This window comes from Echinops telfairi, unplaced genomic scaffold, assembly GCF_000313985.2.
Source record: "Echinops telfairi isolate 266 unplaced genomic scaffold, ASM31398v2 ScPeMD7_3509;HRSCAF=4178, whole genome shotgun sequence".
Lineage (NCBI taxonomy): Eukaryota > Metazoa > Chordata > Mammalia > Afrosoricida > Tenrecidae > Echinops > Echinops telfairi.
The window spans coordinates 16,933,736-16,958,202 of NW_022107407.1; the positions used below are offsets into that span (position 1 = coordinate 16,933,736).

Sequence of the window (24,467 nt, forward strand, 5' to 3'; positions counted from 1 at the left end):
TGTCAGCAAACAAGGTTGTCATCTGCACGTCACAGTTGTTAATAAACCTTCCTCCAATCCCGATGCTACGTTCATTTTCATATGATCCAGTTTTTCTGATAATGTGCTCATCGTGCAGATTGAATAAGTATGGTGAGAGGATACAACCCTGATGCACACCTTTCCTGATTATAAACCACACAGTACTCCCTTGTTCTGTTTACACAACTGCCTCTTGATCCATGTACAAGTTCTGCAGGAGCACAATGAGATGTTCTGGGATGCCCATCCTTCTCGAGACTATCCATCGTTTATTATGATCCACACAGTCGAATGCCTTTACATAGTCAATAAGACACAAGTAAACAGGCCAAAGTAGGGGTAGATAAACTAAAACAGAGACTCACTGAATTCATCAGCAAATCTAACAATTTTCAGAAAAAGGCCACATGATTTATGTGCAGAAGAATCAAGCTTGAGTGACCAACTGGAGTTCTTTGAAGTAAAAGGCAAGGTTATAGGTAAGGAGAATCCAAGCCATTGTCATTTAAGACTCGGGAAAATCTTTCATGAGGTTGCAAAGTGACAGCCATGGGACTCAGGTGACATGTTACCATGGATGGAAATCTGGATTCCTATTTGATTCCTCTTCCTATTTGACCTTACCTTGACCTCAGCTGGCTTACATTGACTGAACACTTGCTGGGTGCCTTGTGATTTGCTAACGGCTTTGTGTTTATTGCTGAGCACTTAATGCAGGACCTGGTATACATAATTACTTGATAAATATTTGTTAAATGACAATCAATTCTCACAGCTCCCAGAGGCTCCTATGTTTAGTATCATCTCCATTTTAAAAGTAAGAAAATGGACGGATTAGAAAAGTTAAATTTCTACTGAAAACTGAAATCAACATTTTCTCAGATCCTACTTAAAAACTTACTTTCATGCTATTTGACCTCATTGTGTTTTTATCTGATTCCAGCCTAGCCCTGATCTCATTGGATGCTGAATCCAAGCTTTGTCTCCTTTAAATACTTTGCATTCCCCCCACTCTCACCCCACACACAATCGGACCCTAATTTACTGCCCCTCTGGCACAATCTGAAATCCTGGGACCCAAACTCTGCTAAGGTTCTTTTAGAGTTAGCACCCTTGGCCAATCTCTTTAAATCAGTGCATTCTGCTAGGTGCTAGAAGTAAAAATGACATCGTTTAAAGAAGATCCTAGAAGTATGGTCAATATATGATATAAAATCAAGGGAAGGCATATATAGAAATTACTTTGGAAAGGGTATACTCCCATGTATAAGCCCTGACACAGTGTCCTTTTAATATTTTACACACACACACACACACACACACACACACACACACACACACACACACATTAGGCTTGCAGATGCACCAGCATCTTTCCAAGGAGTGCGCTGTAAGTGGATGGAGATGTCTGCAGGGAAAGCCAGCCAACTGTCCCACAGGGTTGAACAAGGCAGTCCGGGTGCCTGCAATGCTGGCATTCAGGGAAAGCAATCTTGTCTATTTATAGGATGATGAGATTCAATATATCAGAGAGGCAATTCACCAGCTACTTCGGATTCTACAATTCAGAAGAAGGCCTGGGGCTCGGCTCTGCAGGCCACATGAAAACAATGGAAATATAGATCTTCTCCGCGAAATAGTGAAAGGGTTAATGACGAAGGTGGTGTTTATAATGAAACTTAAGTTAGGGGTAGAGTTTGGATGGATGGATATTTGTGAGAACAGAAGAAACAATTTCCGGTAGATGATAGAGCATCAAGCATCAAGGAAGAAACACATAGGAATGGGCAAGCTTCTACTTTGACCTATGAGTGGGGGGCCTGGAAAAGAGGGCAGGATTTGAAAGGCAACTCATGGGGCTTTTGATCTCCTGTCTTAATGGGCTGGGCAAGGGAGGCTGATTGAAAGAGTTTTCTTGATATAATGACTTGGCAAGCTGCAGAGTGTGAAATGGACTGGCTCCAGCAGGAGGTGGCTATAAAAGTCCACTGAAGTGTAGACGAGGCCTGTGCCGTGGCTCTGCGGCTGGGCTGGGCTGCTGAATGTAGAGTCAGCAGTTGGAAACCAGCAGTTGATCCTCAGGAGCAAGACTGGGATTTCTGTCTCGGGGAGGAGACGAGCCAGTCAGGGTGCGATGTAGCAATGATGAAAAATACAACTTTCCTCTAGTTCCTAAATGTTTCCTCCCCGCTCCCACTATCATGACACAAATTCTACCTTGCAAGTCTGGCTAGACCAGAGGATGTACATTGGTACAGATAGGAACTGAAAATACAGGGAATCCAGGGTGGATGATCCCTATAGGATCAGTGGTGTGAGTGGCGATACTGGGAGGGTAGAGGGAGAGTGGGTAGGAAAGAGGGAACTGATTACAAGGAACTATATGTGACCTCCTCCCTGGGGGACGGACAACAGAAAAGTGGGTGAAGGGAGATGTCGGACAGGGCAAGATATGACAAAATAACAATTTATAAATCATCAAGGGCTCATGAGGGAGAGGGGAGCAGAGAGGGAGGGAAAAAATGAGGACCTAATGCCGGGGGCTTAAGTGGAGAGGAAATGTTTTGAGAATGATGAGGGCAATGAATGTACAAATGCGCTTTACACAATTGATGTATGTATGGATTGTGTTAAGAGTTGTATGAGCCCCTAATAAAATGATTAAAAAAAAAAAAAGACTGGGATTTCTAATCCCATCAACACTTACAGTCTTGGAAACTCACTGGGCAGGACTGCCCTGTCCTATAGGGTCACTATGCGTCCCCTTCGACACGAGGGCAGTGATTTTGAGTTTGGGAGTGTCAAATATAAGTGTGAGAAGGAAGGAAAGAATAGGTACCAGAAACATCTTGGAAGAAAACCCCACTGCAGTATTTCTTAAACTTCGATTCAGTGCTAATCTGCAGGAATCATTTGGAGAAATTCTCCTGGGTATTACTTCAGACCTAGTGAATTAGAGTCTCTGGAGGTGAGACTGAAAAATCTACATTTTAAAAAGCTCCCCTCCATCCTCCGGACCACCTCCACCGTAATCCAGATGCACATGACAATGTGGGAGTAGCTGCTCTACGAACTTGGCACCTGCTATGATCCTCACTGCTTTGGAAAAGGGTAGGAAGATCTCAGAGATCACTCTGAGAATGTAAACCTGAGTGTGTGAAAGAATCGTGTGCCAAGAACAAGAGTGCAACAAGCCAGGAGGAGAAGATAGTTTGAATGGGATTCGGATGGCTCCAGAAGGGACACATGGTAATGGCCACTGTGGAGTCTTTCTTTGAGGAAGATTGATAAATCAGATTGCAGAGGAGGGATAGTCAAGGTCATGGGAATGAGTGGTCGATGACAAAGATGGTAAAAGAGACATGAAACGAATGATGGCGTGACTTTGTGACAATGAAGGCAGCCCCCCAGTGGCTTTCAAACCCCCTGGCAGTGGAACTGCCTTCCTATAATGTGGTCTCTCAGGGATTGTCAAAGTTGGGGGTGAAGGGAGGTGGGTAAAATTGGACCTACCCAGCAAGTGGCATTTCCTAGCTACAGAGGTCAGGAGGTGGAGAAGAAGCCATGAACCAGCGATAATAAGGCCCAGGGAGCTTTCTGGGGGGTGGAAGAACAGTGAGAGACTGCTGAGGTGGACAGGGTTGGAGCCAGGGAGGAGTTGATTTCAAGAGAAAGCTGCTATATTCATATATTGGACACTAATGTTTTTAGGAGAAATAAAGATTGGGACAATTTTTAGTTACTTTTTACTGCTGGCTACATAGGGCCTCAGGGCTTTTTAGTCTGTATAACTATCTATGCATATATACAAAGATGGAAAATAATGTATTAACCCTGCATTGGCAAAATTATTGGACATTGAGACTCTTTATCAATGTAAGTTTTAAAGAAAAACATTTATGAATTTCTGGGGTGGTACATTATTGTTGTTTTGTAGTAGAGTGTAAATATTCCCAATAGAGTGATTTGATCAAGCAGAATTGAAAAGGATTTCAGTGGGGATGACACGGTGGCTTCAGATTACATTATCAAGCAGTTTGGCTGTGACCAGGAGAAACTTGGGCAGAAAATGAAAGAGGTAAGAAAAATGAGAAATAAGATAGCAATACCTGAACAGCTTACAAAGTAGGCAGCAAAGTCCCTGGGAGTGTGTAATGTTTTGAAAAAATCTGGGAATTTTCATGTCCTGGAGGCAGAAGGAATATTAAGATATAATCTTTAATTAGCCTTGAAATGTTTCTCACTTGATCCAAATTATGTTGGTTCAGAAGTAAGAGGTAATTTTTTTCAGCTAAGTCTAACTGGGTCAAGAATGAATCTGCCATCAAGAGGTTAGGGATGTGGTAATAGGAGAAATAAATTAGAAAGGGCTCTGATCTCTAAAGAGGAAGGCTGGTTCAGGAATGCTCACAAAAATCACAGTTAAAATTGGATTTGGATTGGTTCATTAAATTCTGAATTCCAGAAGTTAGAGGAAGATGAACAAAATTCAACATACTTCTTATGTGAGATATTGAAAGCTAGAACTTGTTATAGGCATGGACTGGATTTAAATACACTTAAAAGAATTTGAATTAATGCTTGATTGATTGATTAAAATATACCCAAAAGAAAATGAAGATTGGTAGTAGAGGTAATTCCTATAATGGTTAATTTATGTGTCAACTTGGCTAGGCTATGATGCCCAGTTGGGTAAACACTGGTCTAGATATTGCTATGAAGGCACTTTTTAGATGTGATTAACATTTACAATCAGTTGACTTTAAATAAAAGAGATCATTCTTGATCATGTGTGTAGAGATCCTCCAATCTGTTGAAGGCCTTAGGAGCAAAAACTGAGGTTAACCTGAAGAGAAAAGAATTTTGTCAAAAGACTAGCAGAAATCTCCTCTGAATCGGAATGGACCCAGTGGCAGTGAATGAGTCTGCCCTGCATGTGTTTAACCGAAGGCTCCAACGACCACTTCTTGCTTGAGCTTCCAACCTCCTGGTCAGCCCTATAGGAGCCCTGGCCATGTAATAGATTACATGCTGGACTGCTAACAGCAAGGTCGGCAGTTCAACTCACCAGTCCAGTCTGAGTGGGAAAGATGAGGTTGTCTGCTCCTGAAAAGACTCAGAAACCCAAAAGGGCAGTTCCACTTTGTTCTACAGAAGCACTCCGGGTCGGAACCGCCTCAATGGTAGGCTGTGGACACGATGAAGTGACACAGTGGATACAACAATGGGCTCAAAGGTAAGAACAATTGTGAGGATGGCAAAGGCGTTCTGTTCTGGTACACAAAACGGGTCACTAGGAACTGGAACCGACTTGCCAGCACCTAGCAGCAACACCACCAGATTCCAAACTGGTCGGCCTCTAGCACTCCATGAGCCGTTCCTTAAAATAAGCTTTCTATCTCTCTGTGCATGTATATTTATATATTTATATTTATATGTGTCCCTGTGTGTCTATGGAGCCCTGGTAGCATAGTCGTTACACACTGGGCTTCAATCTGCAAGGTTGGCAGTTCTACCCTGGCCAGCCACTCAGCATGAAAAAGATGGGGCTTTCTTATCTCGTAAGGAGTTACAGTCTCGGAAACTCATGGGGGCAGTTCTACCCTGTCCTACAGGGTTGCCGTGAGTCATTATTGACTTGGTGGCCGTGAGTTTTTTATATGTGTACAGTGAACCCTCGCCACTTCGCGCTTCGACTTCCATGGCTTCACTCTATCGCGGTTTTTGCGTAACAGCACCCACTGCCTACACCCGCTCCTTCAGAGGAAAAAGACGGCGACCCACCTGTAGAGTACATCCCTTAAGTCATTTCATAGGCTATTGATTACAGTATTTGTAAGAACTATGTATAATACTGTATGTGAAATATGTAATACTGTAAACTAGATGCCATAAATAATATAATAAATAATAAATGATAATTGTAATGTCCAAAATGTTTTACTGTATTTTCCCTTTTTTGTTTAATAAATTGGGTAATACGAGTGTAATGGTGACTAAAGGGTGTTTTTTCATGTCCTCTGATGCTCTAACTACGAAAATATTTGATTTACAAATAAGGAATCCTACTTCGCGGAATTTCATTTATCACGGTAGGGTCTAGAACCGATTAACCGTGATAAACGAGGGTTCACTGTATATTTACATGAGTACATACACATCCATGTACACACAAGAATGATGGAGATGATAGCATATTTCACGATGCCTTCTTGGAACCTGAATTAGAAGAAATCATATACAATTTTCAGATCTTCAAATTCTCAAAGACAAGTGATGCGATAATTGAGAAAACGGATGGATTATTGGGCGGTTCTGTGACAGGTGAAGACAAACCTCTTTCAGGCTTCAACTGGGAAGGACTTTCCGATAGTAAACTCGCTGTCATTGACTTGATTCTGCCTCTTAGCAACCATATAGAACTAGAAAGAACTGCCCCTGTGGGGTTCAGAGGCTGTAACTCTTTACCAGAGTAGATATTCCATCTTTTTCCTGCAGAGTGGCTGGTGGTTTCAAACTGCCAACCTTGTGGTTAGCAGTCTAGCACATAATCACTATGCCACCAGAGCTCCTGTGTCAGATAGGTACCTGAATATAATTTTTTCAGACTTTCTTGATAAGATTCTGAAGTATATATATTGGAAGAGCTTATGAACAGGGAATAGTGGTGAATACGGATTACTGTGTGTGGTAGTTACATAATTGCATGTCAACTTGATGAATAGAAAGAAGGGGTAGAGTCTACCATGTCAATCTTGTCACAACCTCTCTTCCCCAGGGGCAGGACAGACACTCTCTCTGCTACACCTTCCTGTTGACAAGCCACATGGACTCACACTGATGGCAGCCAGAGCCCTGGAGATACATCCATTGCCATTGGATCCACAGGACTTTCCACCCACCAGCCTGTGATTCCTGCATTCAGCATCATTGCATGTGCTGTGTGAGTCTGAAGAGGAATTCATGGGGTAATACAGGACCTATGGACTATTATTGAATGTATGGACTTGATCTGGTCTGTGCTGGGATGTTTTATAGATGCATAATTACTTCTTCATATAAAGTTCTCTCTTACACATGTATGAGTGTTTCTGGATTTGTTTCTGTAGTCAACCCGGACTAACACATTGTGGCTAATTAATGAAGCATAAAACTGGAAAGAAATATTACCCTGTCAAGAAGGTGTTAATGAAAAGGCTAGGTTTCATAAGAAGAGACTGGGGGCGGGTGTCAGGACGAGGAAGCCAGGCGACAGGTCACGAAGCAGGAAGAGGATGAAGCTGCCCCTGCCCCGCAGCTGGCACTCACCCTCACTGAGGGAGGCACCTCTGCCCCAGGCACTGGAGCACAAGGTCATTAATGAATGAGCAGGGGACAAACTCGAGAAGAAATCCATTTGGTGGCCATCACATAGAAAGTGTCCAAAGATTTCAGAATCGTGAAGTGTTCCAGAAGAAATGCGAAGCGCAGTCAGAATGGTAATCAGAGGGCGGGGTGGAGGGAACAAAGAAGAGCAAGCAAGCAGGAACGTTCAAGGCAGTGGTTTTGATGGAAGTGAGAGTGGTGGTCCCAGGAGAGTGAAGGGAGGGTGGGGGAGAAAAGGGGAACCCATCACAAGGATCTACATATAACCCCCTCCTTGGGGGACAGGCAACAGAAAAGTGGGTGAAGGGAGATATTGGACAGTGTAAGACATGACAAAATAATAATAATTTATAAATTATTAAGGGTTCATGAGGGAGGGGAAGCACGGAGGGAGAGGAGAAAGGAGGAGCTCAGACCACAGGCTCAAGTAGAAATAAAACGTTGTGAGAATGATGATGGCAACAAATGTACAAGTGTGCTCAACACAATGGATGGATATATGGATTGTGATAAGAGTTGTATAAGCCCCCAATAAAATGATTTAAAGAAAAAAATTAAGAAATAATAAAATAAGTTATGTAGGAATAAAAAGGGTAGGGTATCAGAGCTGGATTTCACTCCCTTCCTCTTCTTTTTCCGCTTTCCCTGCCACTGGGCAGGGACTTTTATGGTGGATGCAATTTGCACAGCCAACCTGGTGACCCTGTCTTCACTCCACCCTGGAGTCTCATCTGGGCTCTCAACTCATCCCATTTTGCCACTCCCTCTCCCTTACTCTGGGATCCGACCCGAGGGGACAGAAGTGTTACTGGCCAGTCAGCATGGAGGTGACCATCTATGCTTAACCCTTTGCTTACTCTCATGAAGGGCCATAGATCATTTCAGCTCAAGTCTCTGCTCATTTCTGAGCATCTGGTTGATTCCTCAAGGAATTGCATTTCTACTTTCTCTCTCTTAAAGTTCTGTTCACACACATTTGTTTTTGCTGAATGAAGATATTGGAATGTTTAATAACAGGATTTCTTCTTCCAATAGAAAATATAAAGACTAGATACCTGTGCTCTTTAAAGGACTCCTGGTCAGGCTGAAGGCCAATTAGGCATTTGGTACATACGAGGGTTGGGAAATAGATGGGATATTTGGATTGCCATACAGTTCCCAGTTAGTTTCCAGGAAACGTGCACAGCCTTTGGTCTAGCTCATTGCTGCAAGCCAACACGAAGAGCAGATAGCACTGATAATAACACCGATCATGGTGATACCCGCTCATCACAAGACCTCCACAAAGAGTGGAGTTCTTGGGGCTGAAGGGACTGCGACAACAATGACACCACAATCAGACTTTACAAAATCCAGCTCTGACAACACGCAGCCTGTCACTGGACCAGAGGCTTCTTTCTTGATGTGTCAGAGTTAAAGGGATATGTGTGTGTGTGTGTGTGTGCGCGCGCGCGCGCGCACGTGTGTTTAATAGATGAGCCTATTTATTCGAGGCTCATAGAAATCTGTTTATTTTGACTGGACTCAGACTTAGGGGTAGAAGCTCTCAGAGAGGACGGACCCCGGCTCAGGGCAAGCTGTTCCTGACGTGCTTCTTTGGCTTCCTCCGTTCTCTTGGCCAAAAGCTTGCTTGCCTCTGTCACAGCCTCCTCCTGGTTTTTCCTGGTGCGCTGTTTCTAAAGGGCAGTGCGCCGCGCTTGGGGGCGCACACGAGGAGTCACCAGAATCTTGGGCATTTGGGTCCTGGGTTTCTTGCCGTTTTGTTACTTCTCACAACACCCTGGCGGACGTCATCTTCTTTCAAACGATTGACGAGTCTGCGGATTCTCAGGCGAGGAGGCACAGTTGTATCCGTCAGTCCTGGGATAGCTTTCTTCCCATATTTTACGATCACCAAGTCGAGAGCGCTCAGCTTGGCACCCACAGTGCAGCCCCGAACGGATTTGTGCTTCCTCTCCCCAGGTCTCCTGGGTCCTTTACTACACAGCAGACGGACGTGGGCCAGACACCTTGTGGTTCCTTCCCACCGCTGATGCAGACCCCATAACCAACCCTTCCACTCATCACCCAGCCGGCAGGGCCCCTTCTGCGGCCAGTCGCTTGTCATCAAGGTGCGGATTTGGCGTTCATCGTCCACTTCGGTGAGTTTCTGGCTGCCAGTGGCTGGGAAGGAGCTATTCAGAGGAAGCAGCCAATCACCCCCTTAAATGTGTTTCTTGATTTTAATTCTATAGACTTATAAAAACAAAACCCCATAGCCTTGTAACTATTTTCACCAACCTCACAAGCCTTAAATCACTTTTGTACCTTTCTAGGTACCGTGATGCCAGAATGACACAAACTTGGCACGAGCTGAGCACACAGCACCATCAATTCCAAAATTCCCAAGTTTGGGATAAACAAACAAACAAATACACATTCTAGCATTGATTTTAAAACATGTCTAAGTTTTCTAAGACCCAAGGCCTGTCTTTAATAATGGTGTTCACGTGATGTGCTCTAATTCACAGAACCCAGGTTACCTGGTTGGGATCAGGTTCCATCTCGTCCCAGTTGTGTGAGACATGCCCTTGGTCGATGGATTCAAAAGGCTTGTGAGAAACGGAAGGCAGGATCCTATACAGCCAGCTGTGGGGAAACAAGGGCACACAGGCTTTCGAGTGAGATTGATACATAGACTGGCTCCGGGGGCCTAAGGAAGACACTCTAATCAGAAGCTCCCGAGGCTTTCTGAGTTAGAAGAGAGGACACCAACATCACCTCTATTGACCGTTGCTGCTCATGGGCCTGGCCTCTTTCCACCTTTCCACTCTACCCATCACCCTTCAAACTCAGACCTCGACTCTTGGATATTTACCTGCTGACCAAGGCGAGGGTTGTGGATAGTTGCCTTTTCCAGCAACTATAAAGGAAGGGGAAGTACTTTGGGAACTATATATACCAGAAAAATCACAGAAACCTATGACCTTAGAGATCAGAGGACAATGAATTCCATGGAGATTAAAAGAATTCTGGATTTGACTTATTTGTTGTTGGGATTATTCTTTTATCCATTTTGAAATGTAAATTAATTTTCCTTACTTAAAATATAAAATTAAACATGCCAACGAGAAAAAGAATGCACATGATTTTTTAGTGTCCTGAAGATAAACATCTCCTTTCCTCTAATTTCCTCAGAGGCATCAGAGCTTAAGAGTTTGTTTGTGAATTGCCACATCACTGTAACACCTTATGCTCTGAGTATAAGCACCTGTCACCCACACTGTTATAAATAGCTAGCACCACCAGTTGCCATAGGTTTACTTCATCATATGACGATCTCACATGTGTCCGAATAGAACTGTAACTCATAGGTTTTGCTTTTTTATCTCTTAAAAAAACAGTTTTATTGATATATAACATATATGACATATATCATACAACTCAGTGGTTTGGATATATTAAAAAGAGCTGTGTGATCAGCACCACAATCAATTTTAGAACATTTTCTTCATTTTTTAATATTAATTTCTATCAGCTCCTCATTTAACACCCAACATATCCCGTCATAATAGAAACTTTTAATTAAATTACTGTCTCTATAGATCTACTTATCCCAATTTCATAAGAAGAAAGTCAGACCAAAAAAATAACATAAAAAAACCACACAATGACATGAAAAAAAAAACCACAGAAAAACTAGAACAAAGTAAAACACATTAAAAAACTGGAACAAATTAAAAACAGGTCACAAGGCAAAATAAATGAGAAGATATTAAAATTTAACCTAACTGTATCTCCATTAATTCACCTCCTGAAGCACTCTGTCTTAGGGCAAGGCAGATTCCTGGTCAAGGGTTTGAGGGAATTCAATAGAGGTTTAATCCCCATGGGGACTCTGCAAATGGATTTGGGGTTTTTACGGTTCTCCAGACCTGACTGCACACTGGGAACTCGGAATGTAAGCTCTGATACAATTTCCTCCTCTGATCTTGGATTTTATTAGGTCCTATGGGCTGAACTGCTTCTTCCATATGGGCTTAGCTGACACCTCACTTAGATGACTACTTGTTTTAAGACAAGTCTTAAAAGTACCAGATGCTATTCTTTCGGCTCACAAGACACCATCTGCTTTCTTCACGACATAAAGCACCCATAACTTCAGTGATTCCTTAGTTAGGGTAAATATTGAGCAGAGCTATAGCATAAGAACTAATTGTTCTTTGGTGAGGGCTTACGATGAAGTGTGAGCTCCAAATCCATTCATATATCTAAGATCTATAAATATTGCCCTGCCCTTCGTTAGTGGCAGCATCATCAGCTTTATGAGGAATAATACAAGGAACCTCCAGAAGGCTTCTGGTAAATAGTATCATTACACTAGCCAATGGTTAGGATTTAAAGTGCAAGTGAAATGAGAGGGCATTTTCATATACGGGAAAGCTTTTTTAGACTAAAACACACGGGATGTTCACTTATATATAGTACAAAGCTTAGGTGACTGAATCCTGTTTAAGAAAACAATAAGGGTTAGAAATAAGGGACACTCATTCACTTTGGCAGAACAGTGTCTGCAGAACTAAGGCCTGTCTTTAAAACCTAAGAAAATATGAAAGTGGCAAACATATGGTAGTCTTAAGTTGCCTATTATTGGGCAACCTCAAAGCAAGAGCTATGAACTGAAGTCCAGTGACTTCCAAATCCATGATCTTGGGGTAGCAGTCTTCCATTTCTCTTACTAGGGCATTACAGTTTTAAGTCCCTATCAGTGCCTTTGATCTACCACCGCTGTGTTTGAGGTCAAGTCTGGTTCACATCATTGGTTTTCTGATATTGCCTATGTAATATGCTATACATCATGAAAAGACAAAATCTAGCCTATAGTATGAGGCCTGGGTCATGAATGCCTGAGAAGAAAGTCAGTTCAAATGACATGAATAGCCATGTACTACAGGGTGAATTCTCCCCTGAGGGGGCCCATAAAAGCAATGTCAAGAGTTTTACCCAAGAGCAAGTTACCATCCCCACCCATTCCTATTCATCAACAGAAATGAGAAATATCTTAGAGCCAGATATATCCCACCTCCTCTTGACCGGGACTCTCTAGCAGAGTGTACTGAACACCAATGTAGGCATGTCTACCCAGTAAGGATGACTGTAGGGCATTGTCATATGGCTTGGAGTATTTGGTCTGCCCCCACACCCCACTATGGAGAAACTGTTCCCAGCTGTGGTGAGGCCTCCCCTGGAGAAGTGGTCTTCATGATATGTAAATAAGGGATTAGATAAATGAATTGAAAAGGAGCCCTGATGGCCTAATGCTTACGAGTTGGGCTGCTAGCCTCAAGGCCTGCAGTTCAAAACCACCAATGCTCCTTGGGAGAAAGACCAGGCTTTCTACTCCTGTAAGTAATTAGTCTTGGAAACTCACAGGGATAGTTCTACCCTGGCCTACAGGTCAGCCTAATGGCAAGGAGTTTGGTTTTTGGAAATAGGTTACTAGTGTTAGACAGTCTTACCATGCCATTGTCTGGAAGGCCTGATTGAATGACTGCATGACCTCAGAGGTACTGCCTGTCTTTGTGTTGGTGCTTGTATTTATGTCCATTTGTGTTTAATAGATTTGCTCAGCATATTGTTCTTGAGGTATAGGCATGCCATGCGGTGCTTCATGACGTAATGATTGCATTTTAGGGAGGCGTAGGATTCCATCGTGTGCATGTACCAAAGTGTCTTGACTATTCTTCTACTGATGGGTTTGGGGGCTATTTCAACTCCTTGCAGTTATGAATGGTGTTGCAATGACCATGGGAACACAGCCATCCATTCCCGTTATATCTCTTATTTCTTTAGGGCATCTGCCCAGCAAAGACATTGTTGTGTTTTATGGGCTTTCCATTCCTAGCTGTTTTAGGTAGTGGCATATTTCAGTCTCAGCAACCCACAGGGGGTGACTATGAGTCAGCATTGACTCAATGGCAGTAAGGGAGTATATTGTTTCTCGGATGGTTGTCATGTTTACAGACCCACCAGCTGGGTCTGAGAGTTCCAGTCTCACAGCACCCTCTCCAGCATTGTTTGTTTTCTAATTTTCTCAATTGAGCTGTCATTGTCATTGTCAGTGTACAGGGTCATTATATGTCAGAATTGACTTGATGGCATTGGATTTGGTTTGGTTCTTTGGCCATGTGTGTTAGTCTGGGTAGACTTGGGAAACAAACCCACAGAAACTCATACATGTATAAGAGAGAGTTTTATATAAAGGATAAGTGTACATTCTGAAAGCATCCCAACCCAGTGCTGTCCAAGCCCATAAGTCTGACACCAATCTACAAAGCCCTTCTCCGTCTCACAAAACACATGCAATGACGCCGACTGCAGGAGGAAAGCTGAATCGGTGAGCATGTAAGCATGTAAGCACACGGCTGCTCCAGCACCCACGGCTGCATCAGGGTAGGTCCATGTGGCTTCTCCTTGGGGATGTCTCACAGGAAGTGAGCCTTGCCAGCTGAAGCAGGGAACTGGCTAAGGCAGCTGCACCCTGGTCCAACCATCAGAAAGCAAGAGACCAGAGAACTAGAAAGACGAGACTCAGCCCAGCCATTTATCTCTTCACCTTTCAATTATTCCCACATGTGTCTATAGGCCAGGTTGGCACAATAAACCTTAACTATCTCACTGTGTAAGGTGATATCTCATCTTTGATTTGATTTGTGTCTCCTCGATGGCTAGTGATTGTGAGCATTTTTTCAAGTGTTTGTTTAGCCATTTGAATATCTTTTTTGGCGAACTGTTCATGTCCTTTGTCCACTTTTTGATGGGATCATTTGATTTTTTTTTCTCGTTGAGGTATTGCAGAATTCTATAGGTGTCTGTTATGTCATTGCTCATTTATTTTTCCTGTTCTATGAGTTTCCTGCGACTTTTTCATTTCATAGGGTTTTCAGTGGCTGGTTTTTCAGAAGCAGACTATGAGACCTTTCGGAGGCACCACTGGATGGACTTGAACTTTAGGTGAGGAGTCAAAGTGCCTGAACTGCTTGCACCACCCTGAGACTCCTAAAAAGTTTGATACTCGTTTTTATTTATTTATTTCTTTTACCATGAGCAAGATTGAGAATTGTTTACTTTGGTTAATGGCCCTTTGTATAATTTCTAAGGATTACTTGTATAAGTCTGGGACCTTTTCCTATTAGGTTATAAAACTTTTTATAACTAACTTGTAAGAGGCTTAGGAAATTAGTACCTCTGAACTCAAAATTACTAGTATGTGTGCCCAGTTTTCTTATACAAGTTTATAGTGTGTTTATTTTTTTACTTGTCTCAGCCTGAGTCAAAGGTCTCCCTTTCAGGACCCCAACCTCAATTCTCAGGAAGGAAAGACATCTGAGGAGGAAGACATCAATGAAGGAACATGCAGGTGACTAGGGGGAGAGATCTATGGATGTTAGGAGGGGCACAGATTGACCAAGTGAGACCCAAGCCCTTCCAGAAGCAATTACCCAGACAGAATCTAATAGGAAGAGGGATCCTACTTCTGTCAGTGGAAGACCAGATGTGCTTTAACAGGCTTTCAGTTTGACCAATTAATCCCCAGGGCAGTCTATGTCAGGGAGTTGACCTGGATCAACACTGAAGCACCTGTGGTGGGATGACAGGGGGCTGTCATAGAGTTCGATTTGTCCAGCTTCTATTTGATTCATCTAGTTCTCGATGACTTGACTTGACATCTTTCACTTTAGGCCAAGAATAAGCCATGTTTTTCTAGCATTCAGTAGTATATGGGTTGAGAGCATGTGTGTATGTGTATTTTAGAACCCGTGGTGTGATCCTAGGCAAGCTAATAAACATCCTTGCTCTCTGGGTTCCTGATCCTTATCTCCTAGAATTACTTGAGAACTCAGAGTGTACCTATCTCCTAGGATTGGGTGAGGACTCGGAAAGTTTGTGCAGTAGAAGCTCATGTATTTGATGCTTGTGGAATTGTCCAACTCCCTTTCATCACTGGAGTGATTCTTATTAAGGCCTAGATCTTCTACCTGACTCTCTGTTCTTGACTCATTTCTGCAACATCAAAGGGATCAGCTAACTGATATAATAAAAATGAATTCCTGATAGAAGACAGTTGGGGGGTAACCCTGCTCTCTGTGGTTTACTGTCAGAATTTCAGACTGGTCCAACCTATGGGTAAGGTTGGCCCTATCTTCCCATGGGGGATATTGAGCATTTTCACAAAACTCTGGGGATACCTTCAGAGTTCTAAATAGATGGGTGAGCCATGCCTAGTGTCCCTTCTTTTTTAGCTAAGTCTGTAAAATTCCCCAGGCAGCACTACATTGCTCTGGACAGAGATTTAATTCTGATTCAGGGAGCAGTGCCAGTTTCTTAATGAAATGCCAACAGCTCCTTTTCAGCCTCCTAGAACCGAGCTCAGCTCCTGCTGGCTGGAGAGATTGCTGAATAATGGAGGCAGGCAGCAGAATCTGAAGTCCAGGTGTCCTGTTAGTGGATGGACCATAAAGTCAAGAGCATAATCATGGAAGCTGGTTGCCATTAATTAGAATGGACAGGAGTTGTCTGTGTGTTTCCCTGACATTGACTACTTACACTTGCATAATTAACCCGATAGGTGACAGGTATGGGACACCTTTCTCCAGGTACACATATATATTGAGAGAGAAGCAATACTGATACTGACCTGGCAACCAAGCACCTGCTCTCTTTCTCACTCAGTTCTCAGACAACCTCTCAGACACACCCTGGCATTGAGGCAGAACCTTGGCTCCGATGGCATGACTGTGGATGACGGTAATAATAACCCACAGAAGCTGAACCCTTACTCTCATGAGTTAATTTGTTTATTGTGCCAATCTGGCCAATAAACACATGTGGGATTAATTGAAGGGTGGAGGGATAAATGGCTCGGTGAGCCTCAACTTTCTAGTTCTCGGGTCTTTTGCTTTCTGATGGTCACACCAGGGTGCAGCTGCCTTAGCAGTTCCCTGCTTCAGCTGGCAAGGCTCACTTCCTGCAAGACATCCCCACGGAGAAGCCACATGGACCTACCCAGATGCAGCCCTAGGTGCTGGAGCACCCGTGTGGAGACCCTGCCAGCGCTGAGATGCTTACACATTCACTGACTCGGCTTTCCTCCTGAAGTCGGCGTCATTGTGTCTGCTTTGTGAGATGGAGGAGGACTTTGTGGATTTTGTTTATTGGTGTTGGACATATGGGTTAATGTTGGACTTGTGGGCTTGGGCAGCACTGGGTTGGGATATTTTCTTGATGGGCACTTAACCTTTATATAAAACTCTCTTATACACGAGTTTCTGTGGATTTGTTTCTATAATGTACCCAGACTAATACACCCTTACTAGGAAATATATGAAGAACTTGGCATATATTCTTCTTTTTTATGTGATGACAATTCAAGGACGTTGGTCACACTCTTCAAGTTGTGTAACCCTTCTCACCCTGCTTTTCTGAACCCTTCTTTCCCCTGTGGCATGAACTCAGCGTCCCCTAATCTTGCCGTCTAACCTTTCTAGTTGCTGCTGTCTGTTGGATTCCATATAGATAGCTCTTCCAACGAGTACAATGTTCAATGAAAACATTCTTTATTAAATAACCTGATTTAATGTTTGGTATAAAGAAGACTTCAAGGAATATTTTGGAGTTGGGGCTTAAAGACTCTTTCAGGGCAACATTCTGGGGATTCATCCAGTCCCAAAAGACTTTCTTTCAATCTTCCCTGTATCTATGAAGTAGTTGCTATTATTATTGCTATTTTATAAATGCGGAACTAGAGGCTCTGAGAATGTAGATGATTTTCCAAGGTCACACAGTTAGACAGAGAAGGAGTCAACATTTAAAGCCAAGGGGTCCGGCACTAACGTGTGCATGACTAATCACTAAAAGCAATAGTCTTTTCTATCGATGTGGTCTGATGTACTTGCTATCTTGTTGGTCTCTGAGGGGAATCCTGTGGCGATAACCCCAGTCCCACCTGCTAAATCCTCCTCCCCAAATCCCTATTGGTGGCAGCAGCCCTCTTCACAGATGGGCTAACCTGAAATTCTCACAATCAAGCCTGTTTGTTTAAATCACATCACCTACTGCATTCCACCTGCCCCATAGGAGCTAATCAAGGGAGCAAGTTCACTGACCTGGCTTGTAGGATTACAGCAAATGTGGAACATGACATACTGTGCTAATGGCTGTGCTGATTTTTCAGCAAAGACATTCCAGAGAGGAAAAACATTATTAATTCAAACCACAAGGAGCCTTAATACATAAGCTCTCAACTACCCAAGCTTGGATTATCCAATATTTTCATGCAAAGTCTATAATGCCTTCAGTCAGCTGAGGAAGATTTTGCTCTGAATCATCTATCATTTGAGTTAATCGTTAAAAAAAAATGAGTAGATGAAAAACCAGCACTCAACTGGACAACCCTTCCACCAAGGACAGTCCATTAGACCATTTCTTCGATGTAGAGGTGGGAATTTGTGAATGGAACGGAGCACGCATGTTTTCCAGGCCACGTGCAGCTGCTTCCTCATCTTTCTTCCACCAGTCCCTTGAATCTACCTAGCAATAAGAGTCACAGAGGTATTCCCTCCAGCCCCCTAGCCCATTTCCCACCCTCTGCTGATATGACACCAGAATAGAACATTGGGGAAGCCCCCGGAGACCATGGCCCAATCGTAGGTGGCAGGCACTAAACTCCGGCCATCATTCCCACACTCTGCAAGTCATAATTCATCTAAGCCTTGTACCTTCTTTTATTGGAGCTTCTTGGACAAGTGAACGCCGATCCCGACAGCTGCTCAGCATACAGGTTGTACGGGCAAACCTGAGGGTTATTCTAAAACAAAGGAGGAAGTAAATAGCATCACTCCAAACAGAAAATCAAACAACAATCCACATCCCCACCAAGCATCTCAACAGGGAAGCCTGCCCTGGATGGCGATGCTCTGGGCCACTGTAGTTGTGATACCCATGTATGGGTGTAGGTGTTGGGGCACCGCAATGAGGGACCACGTCAAGAGCCCCTTGAAGTGAAGGGACCCACCCATGAAAGGGGAGTCTGCTGTTCATCCTCTGGACACAACCATCCCCAACCCATCTGCACGACTTGTCATAACTTTTCAGGTGACTTTGTTTCTTTGGTTATGAAAAGTGATACTTGCTTATCCTAGAAATGTTACAAAATATATTGGGTCTCCCTCCTCCTCTCACCGACCAGAAATAATCCAGCGCTAACATGTTGTGGAACAATTCCATTACCTTTTCATTGTCCACAAACGTGGACAAGAAACTTGTGGAACAATTCCATTTCCTTTTCATTGTCCACAAACGTGTTGAAGTCACCTCTATGTTTCCTACCTCCCTTATGCCCCCAGCGGAGATCCTATGATCTGTGGAGTCTTGTCAACAAGACTTCGTTTCTTCTTAAGTAAATACCAGATCATCCATGTTTGTTATGCCATGACATACTCTTCGAAAAATGTTGGGAAAGAAATATTTGCTCTTGGAACCAACACTAGTGTGAATACTCTCTGCATTGATGATTTAAAGGACCCAATTACTTTGCTATGCCTTAGACTGTTGAAGGACATTTCAAGGAAATCTCCTTAGTCCTAGACTTTAGGATTCGATTAGCTAGCTAATCTCATTATTTTGGGTTGTTAGTATTTTAGCCACAAGTAATCACCAGCCCAGCTTTAATCTTTGTATTGTCATGGGCCTGTATCCCAATTGTCTTAACGACTGGGTGCAACTCTTAGACAGGTTACAGGATAAATCCCAAGAGCCCTGGTGGGTGGACATGCTTGGCCTGATGTTTAGTCATGCAAGCCTATGGTTCAGAGTCTGGAAGCTGGCGGCCTAGTCTCTCATACCTGTCCTTCAGGCAGCGCACCCAGGCACCGAGGGTCCTCCGAGGCACACTCGTTCCCAAATCCTGAAATGTACTGCAAGAGACAGACATGAATGTTACCTCATGAATGACATTTAACGAATGTTGCACAACACTGGTGATCTATGAAGGCAAGGATTGCTATATTGACATGGGTCCTGGTATATATAACATCTTGGCAAGTGAACTGTGGAGGAGAGATGATCGGCTCTGTGTGGATTTAAGACACTGCCAAGTAACAGGGGGATGAATGTCAGATACTTCAGACTTCTTTATTCATAGCTGTAATGGATCGATTTATGGGCTTCTTCTTCATGACCCCAACCCAGAGCAATTTCTTTTATTCTGATGGCATCAGAGAGTGCCTGAGAAGGGAAATGGCTCAAGCATCACTTCAATTCCAAATTAGTCAAACCTCCTGGGCCTAAATGGCACTATTCTTGAGCCTGAGCTCGGGGCTCCCCTCGCCTCCCTACTCTGAGACAAGCAGCTGGGAGTAGGAAGATTATGCCAGACTATCATTGCCACCTACCAACCCAAAGGTGTCACAACAGGAGGTCATGGATAGAATGAGAAGGAAACGTGGAGCACAATTCAAAACCTTCCAGAAATGTCAGGCCTACTGGTCTGCTTGAGCCTGGAGGAACCCCTAAGACTAGTGCTTAGAGTATTCAAACCTGGAATTAAAAACACCCCTGAGGCTCCATTTTGAGCCAAACACTAGACAGGCCTAGAAGCTGAACTAGGAGCCCGGGCGTTGCAGTGGATTGCCCATTGGGCCGCTAACTGAAAGGTCAGTAGTTGGAACCTACCAGCCACTTCGAGGGAGAATGATGAGGCTTTCTACTCCTGTAACAATTTACAGCCTCAGAAACCCAAAGGGGGGCAGTTCTACTCTGCCCTATTGCCTTCTATGAGTTGGCATCAACTCAGTCACTGTGGGTTTGAGTTGATAGGTAAGCGAGCAAAGACAGCGGGGAGATACAGGTGCCTTAAAAGAATGAACCACAGGAAACCAAAAGGGCAGCCTTTGCTTGGGAATAAACTTCCGAAGGCAGGAAGGGATAGGGAAGAAGGAGCAGTAGAAACAGAAAGCACAGGGAAGACGTGGCAAGAAAGAGTGCTGTAACATTGTGGGGAGGGCAGTCAAGGTCACGAGACAAAATGTGCATGAATTGTTGAATGGAAAACCAAGTTGCTCTGTAAGCTTTCTCCAGAATCACAACAAAAAGCTAAAAGAGGGAAAAAGAAAATAAATGAAAACCCTTAAGAGAAAGTTCTCCAAAACTAACCCGGCTCCAGGCTGAAGACTGCCTCGCTGGCTTGTCTGTGGAGAGCGAGTAGGCTCACACACCAGTGTTGAGATGAATGCATGAGAACAGAGGTGTCGGTAAATATGTGGCTTTGTGGGGAAGAGTCAGTCGAAAATCTGTCCACAGGGGTACAATGATGTCTCTCTGATGACCATTTTTTTACTTTAACCCCAGAGAGAAAAAGAAGTAAAGAGGTAGCTCCACAAGGGAAATGAGGAGGGGCCTCTTGAACTCCCCCTTGTGGCTGTAATAGGTCTGTCCCTGAGCCTAGAGAAAGCACTCGGTAGATGGATGAATTGATTCAGTCACTGGCTTAGAGCCAAATTCTCTTTAAGAATCTCCTTTTCTGGAACTTAATCTCTTTCTCTCCCCAACACACAAAACCCACGATAATTTTTCTCCTTCTTAAAAATAAATGTACAACATATGCAAATATATTATATGAGGATGGGGAAATAGATCTATGAGCCTACATTTATAGGTTTAGTATTAAGGTAGCAGAAGGACATTGGGCCTCAACTCAAGCACTCCCTCAACGCAAGAATACTTTCTTCTAGTAAATTGGCATTCTATGATGCTCACCTTCCCGACACAACCGCTGAAGACAAAGCGGGTGAATAAGCAAATGTGGTGAAGAAAGCTGATGGTGCCCGGCTATCAAAAGATATAGCGTCTGGGGTCTTAAAAGCTTGAAGGTAATCAAGCGGTAAAAAAGCTTGAAGGTAATCAAATGGAACAACATATCAACCTGTGTGATCACGAGGTGTCGAACGGATCACTGAAGACAAATGGGTGCATAAGCAAATGTGGCGAAGAAAGCTGATGGTGCCCGGCTATCAAAAAGTATAGCATCTGGGGTCTTAAAGGCTTGAAGGTAATCAAGCGGCCATCAAGCTCAGAAGCAACAAAGCCCACATGGAAGAAGCACACCAGCCTATGCAACCACGAGGTGTCGAAGGGATCAGGTGTAAGGCATCATCAGAACAAAAAATCTTACCATAGTGAATGATGGGGGGAGTGAGGAGTGGAGATCCAAAGCCCATTAGTAAGCCACTGGAGATCCCCTTGCAGAGGGGTCTCGGGGAGGAGATGAGCCAGTCAGGGTGCAATGTAGCGATGATGAGAAATACAACTTTCCTCTAGTTCCTAAATGTTTCCTTCCCGCTCCAACTACCATGACTCGAATTCTATCTTGCAAGACTGGCTAGACCAGAGGAGGTACACTGGTACAGATGGGAACTGGAAATACAGGGAATCCAGGACGGATGAGCCCTATAGGACCAGTGGTGTGAGTGGCGAAACAGGGAGGGTAAAGGGAGAATGGGTAGGAAGGAGGGAACCGATTACATGGAACTGTGTGTGACCTCCTCCCTGGGGGACAGACAACCAAAAAGTGGATGAAGGGAGACGTCGGACAGGGCAAGATATGACAAAATACCCATTTATAAACTATCAGGGGCTCATGCAGGAGGGGGGAGCGGGGAGGGAGGGGAAAAATGAGGACCTAATGTCGGGGGTTTAAATGGAGAGAAAATGTTTTGAGAAACGATGTACAAATGTGCTTTACACAATTGATGTGTGTATGGATTGGGATAACAGTTGTATGAGCCCCTAATAAAATGTTTAAAAAAAACAACCAAACAACAAAAAAAATAAATGTACAAAAAATTATAGTTGTCAAGTTGACTCCGATTCGTGGCAACCCCATACATGTCAGGGCAAAACTATGTGCTCCCAAGAATTTTCAAGGGCCAAATCTTTGGAAATGACAATGAGTCACTAAATTGTTCTTCGGAAGGCCTACTGGGTGGACTTGAGCCACCAATCTTTCACTTAGTCGCCAAGGGCTTAACCTTTTATACAATCCGAGGACTCCTTATCTTACTGGAGTTGTTCCTAATCCTTAGCTACTATTCAAACGGAAGCACAGCCCAGAATGATAGACGTATAACCTCGTTCAGTGAGTGAAATGCCACCATTTGGAAGAAATGCCAAATGTGAAATGTTATGGCCTAGAAATCAATGGGAGGGAAATTATTCTTTGTGCCGTCAGATACAATTTCTGGTATATTTGAAAATCTATCAGCAACAATCCCCCCTCCCCTCCCCCCACTCCCACCACCCCCAAAAGAAGAGAACATGCAGAGCCATATCACATACAGATTGGTTAAGAGCAGTGGCATGCAACAGTTTGGAATGATTTCTTTGGGGGAACGACACACAACCTTCAGCAATCTGACCTTCCACTCATTACAAGTTTCTTCTCTCAAAATGACCCCCCTGCTCACCATCCATAGGTTGGAATTTGAGCTGCTGAGAAATGACAATGAGTCCCAATTGCACAGGAATCACTGAGGATTACAGTGGCTTCACTTGGCCCGATGGCCATTTGGTTTCTCTCTCAGCACGAGAGGAAGGAAGGGTTGAGGGCCAGTGCAGGCGGCTGAGCCGACAGACTTGGGAGGACGTACTCATTCACCTTCCCCATCCTTTACAATCGCTGGCCGCCGAACAGAGTCCAGGCTTAGATGTGAGTTTAGAGCCAGGGAAAGAGACTTTGCCTATGTGGGTATGACACGTTTGACTCAGACTGTCTTTGAAAAATTGACCAGAAAGTAGAAGGAGTGGGCTGGTGGTTTGGAAGGGAGCCATATTTAACAAATAGACAAGAAAGTACAGGAACGGGCTGGATCGGTTTCTGGACCTTAGCTGCAGTGCATTGGCTGAAGAGCGGGGTGGAAACTGGAAACTGCTGACTCACTATCGAATCAGTTCCTAATTTGGCTTTCCTAATTTACTGAAGGAAAAATGAGTTTATGGGAGTTTACGTGGCCCGCCGGGAGGAAGGTATCTGAAGTGAGGAAGCTGTATTCTAAAGCTGATTTCATGAGGCTTTGAACTCAAGGACACTCAGTTCTAGCTGGCTCAGTGACCGTAATAAAAACATTCAGACAACAAACTTAAACACAAAGCATTCAGCAAGTGTGTTTGTGTATTTTCTTCAGAGCAGATTTCTGCATCCTTTGATCCAACATAAAAATATGATTTCCTTTCTCTCCAGGAGGGGATTGCACGCACGTGTTCTAGATGTAGGAACAAATAACTGAGCTCCATGCGACTTCAAAACCGCTGGTGCTTTGGCAGCTCACTAGTGTTTCATTCTCCCCTGGCCCCCTGACACATTTATGTGCCAGAGGTGATTTCTCCTGACTCAGCTTCTAGGTCACCCCCTGACGGGATGAGCAGATGACGTTCCTGACCTCCCTTTGCATTTTAAGTCACTGCGTTTTTGGTGAACATTTTCCACAGCAAGTTGGGATCCTATGTTCGACCATTTCTGCCCAAGTTATTTGGTGGTATTAATGATGTTTACCACACTGTGCCAGCATTACCTTTATGCTCGGTTTATTCCCCTTTCCACTCCACTAGTTCGCCTGCCCCCTCTCTTCTCACCTTTACTGCTGTTGCTGTCGACTGGGCCTGACTCACTGTGGCTCTGTGTCCAACAGAACGAAGCATCTCACAAATATTCTTAGGTTTGAGCCCGTCGTTGCAGCCACTCCTTGAACGCCTTCTTCTTTTCCACTGCTCCTCTACTCTCCCAAGCTTGATGTCCTTCTCCAGGGACTGGTCTCTCCTGACAGCATGTCCAAAGTATACAAGACGCAGTCTTGCCGTCTTTGCCTCTCAGGAGCACGTTGGTCATACTTCTTCCAAGACAGATCTATGGGTTCTTTTGGCAGTCCGTGGTACTTTCTATATTCTTTGTCAGCACTACAGTGAACCCTCGTTTATCGCGGTTAATCGGTTCTAGACCCTACCGTGATAAATGAAATTCCGCGAAGTAGGATTCCTTATTTGTAAATCAA

The 24,467-nt window shown here is 43.8% G+C and overlaps 1 protein-coding gene across 1 annotated transcript in view; it reads right to left on the reverse strand.

Annotated features, from left to right (window-relative positions):
- HGD (homogentisate 1,2-dioxygenase) overlaps positions 1-24,467 on the reverse strand; it is a 68,125-nt gene that overhangs the window by 30,430 nt on the left and 13,228 nt on the right. The window contains exons 2-4 of the mRNA XM_004709794.2: positions 19,269-19,340; positions 18,144-18,232; positions 9,909-10,014 (exon numbers count right to left, since the gene is read on the reverse strand). Coding sequence (XP_004709851.1) covers positions 9,909-10,014; positions 18,144-18,232; positions 19,269-19,340 — 267 coding nt within the window. The remainder of the gene's footprint in view (positions 1-9,908; positions 10,015-18,143; positions 18,233-19,268; positions 19,341-24,467) is intronic.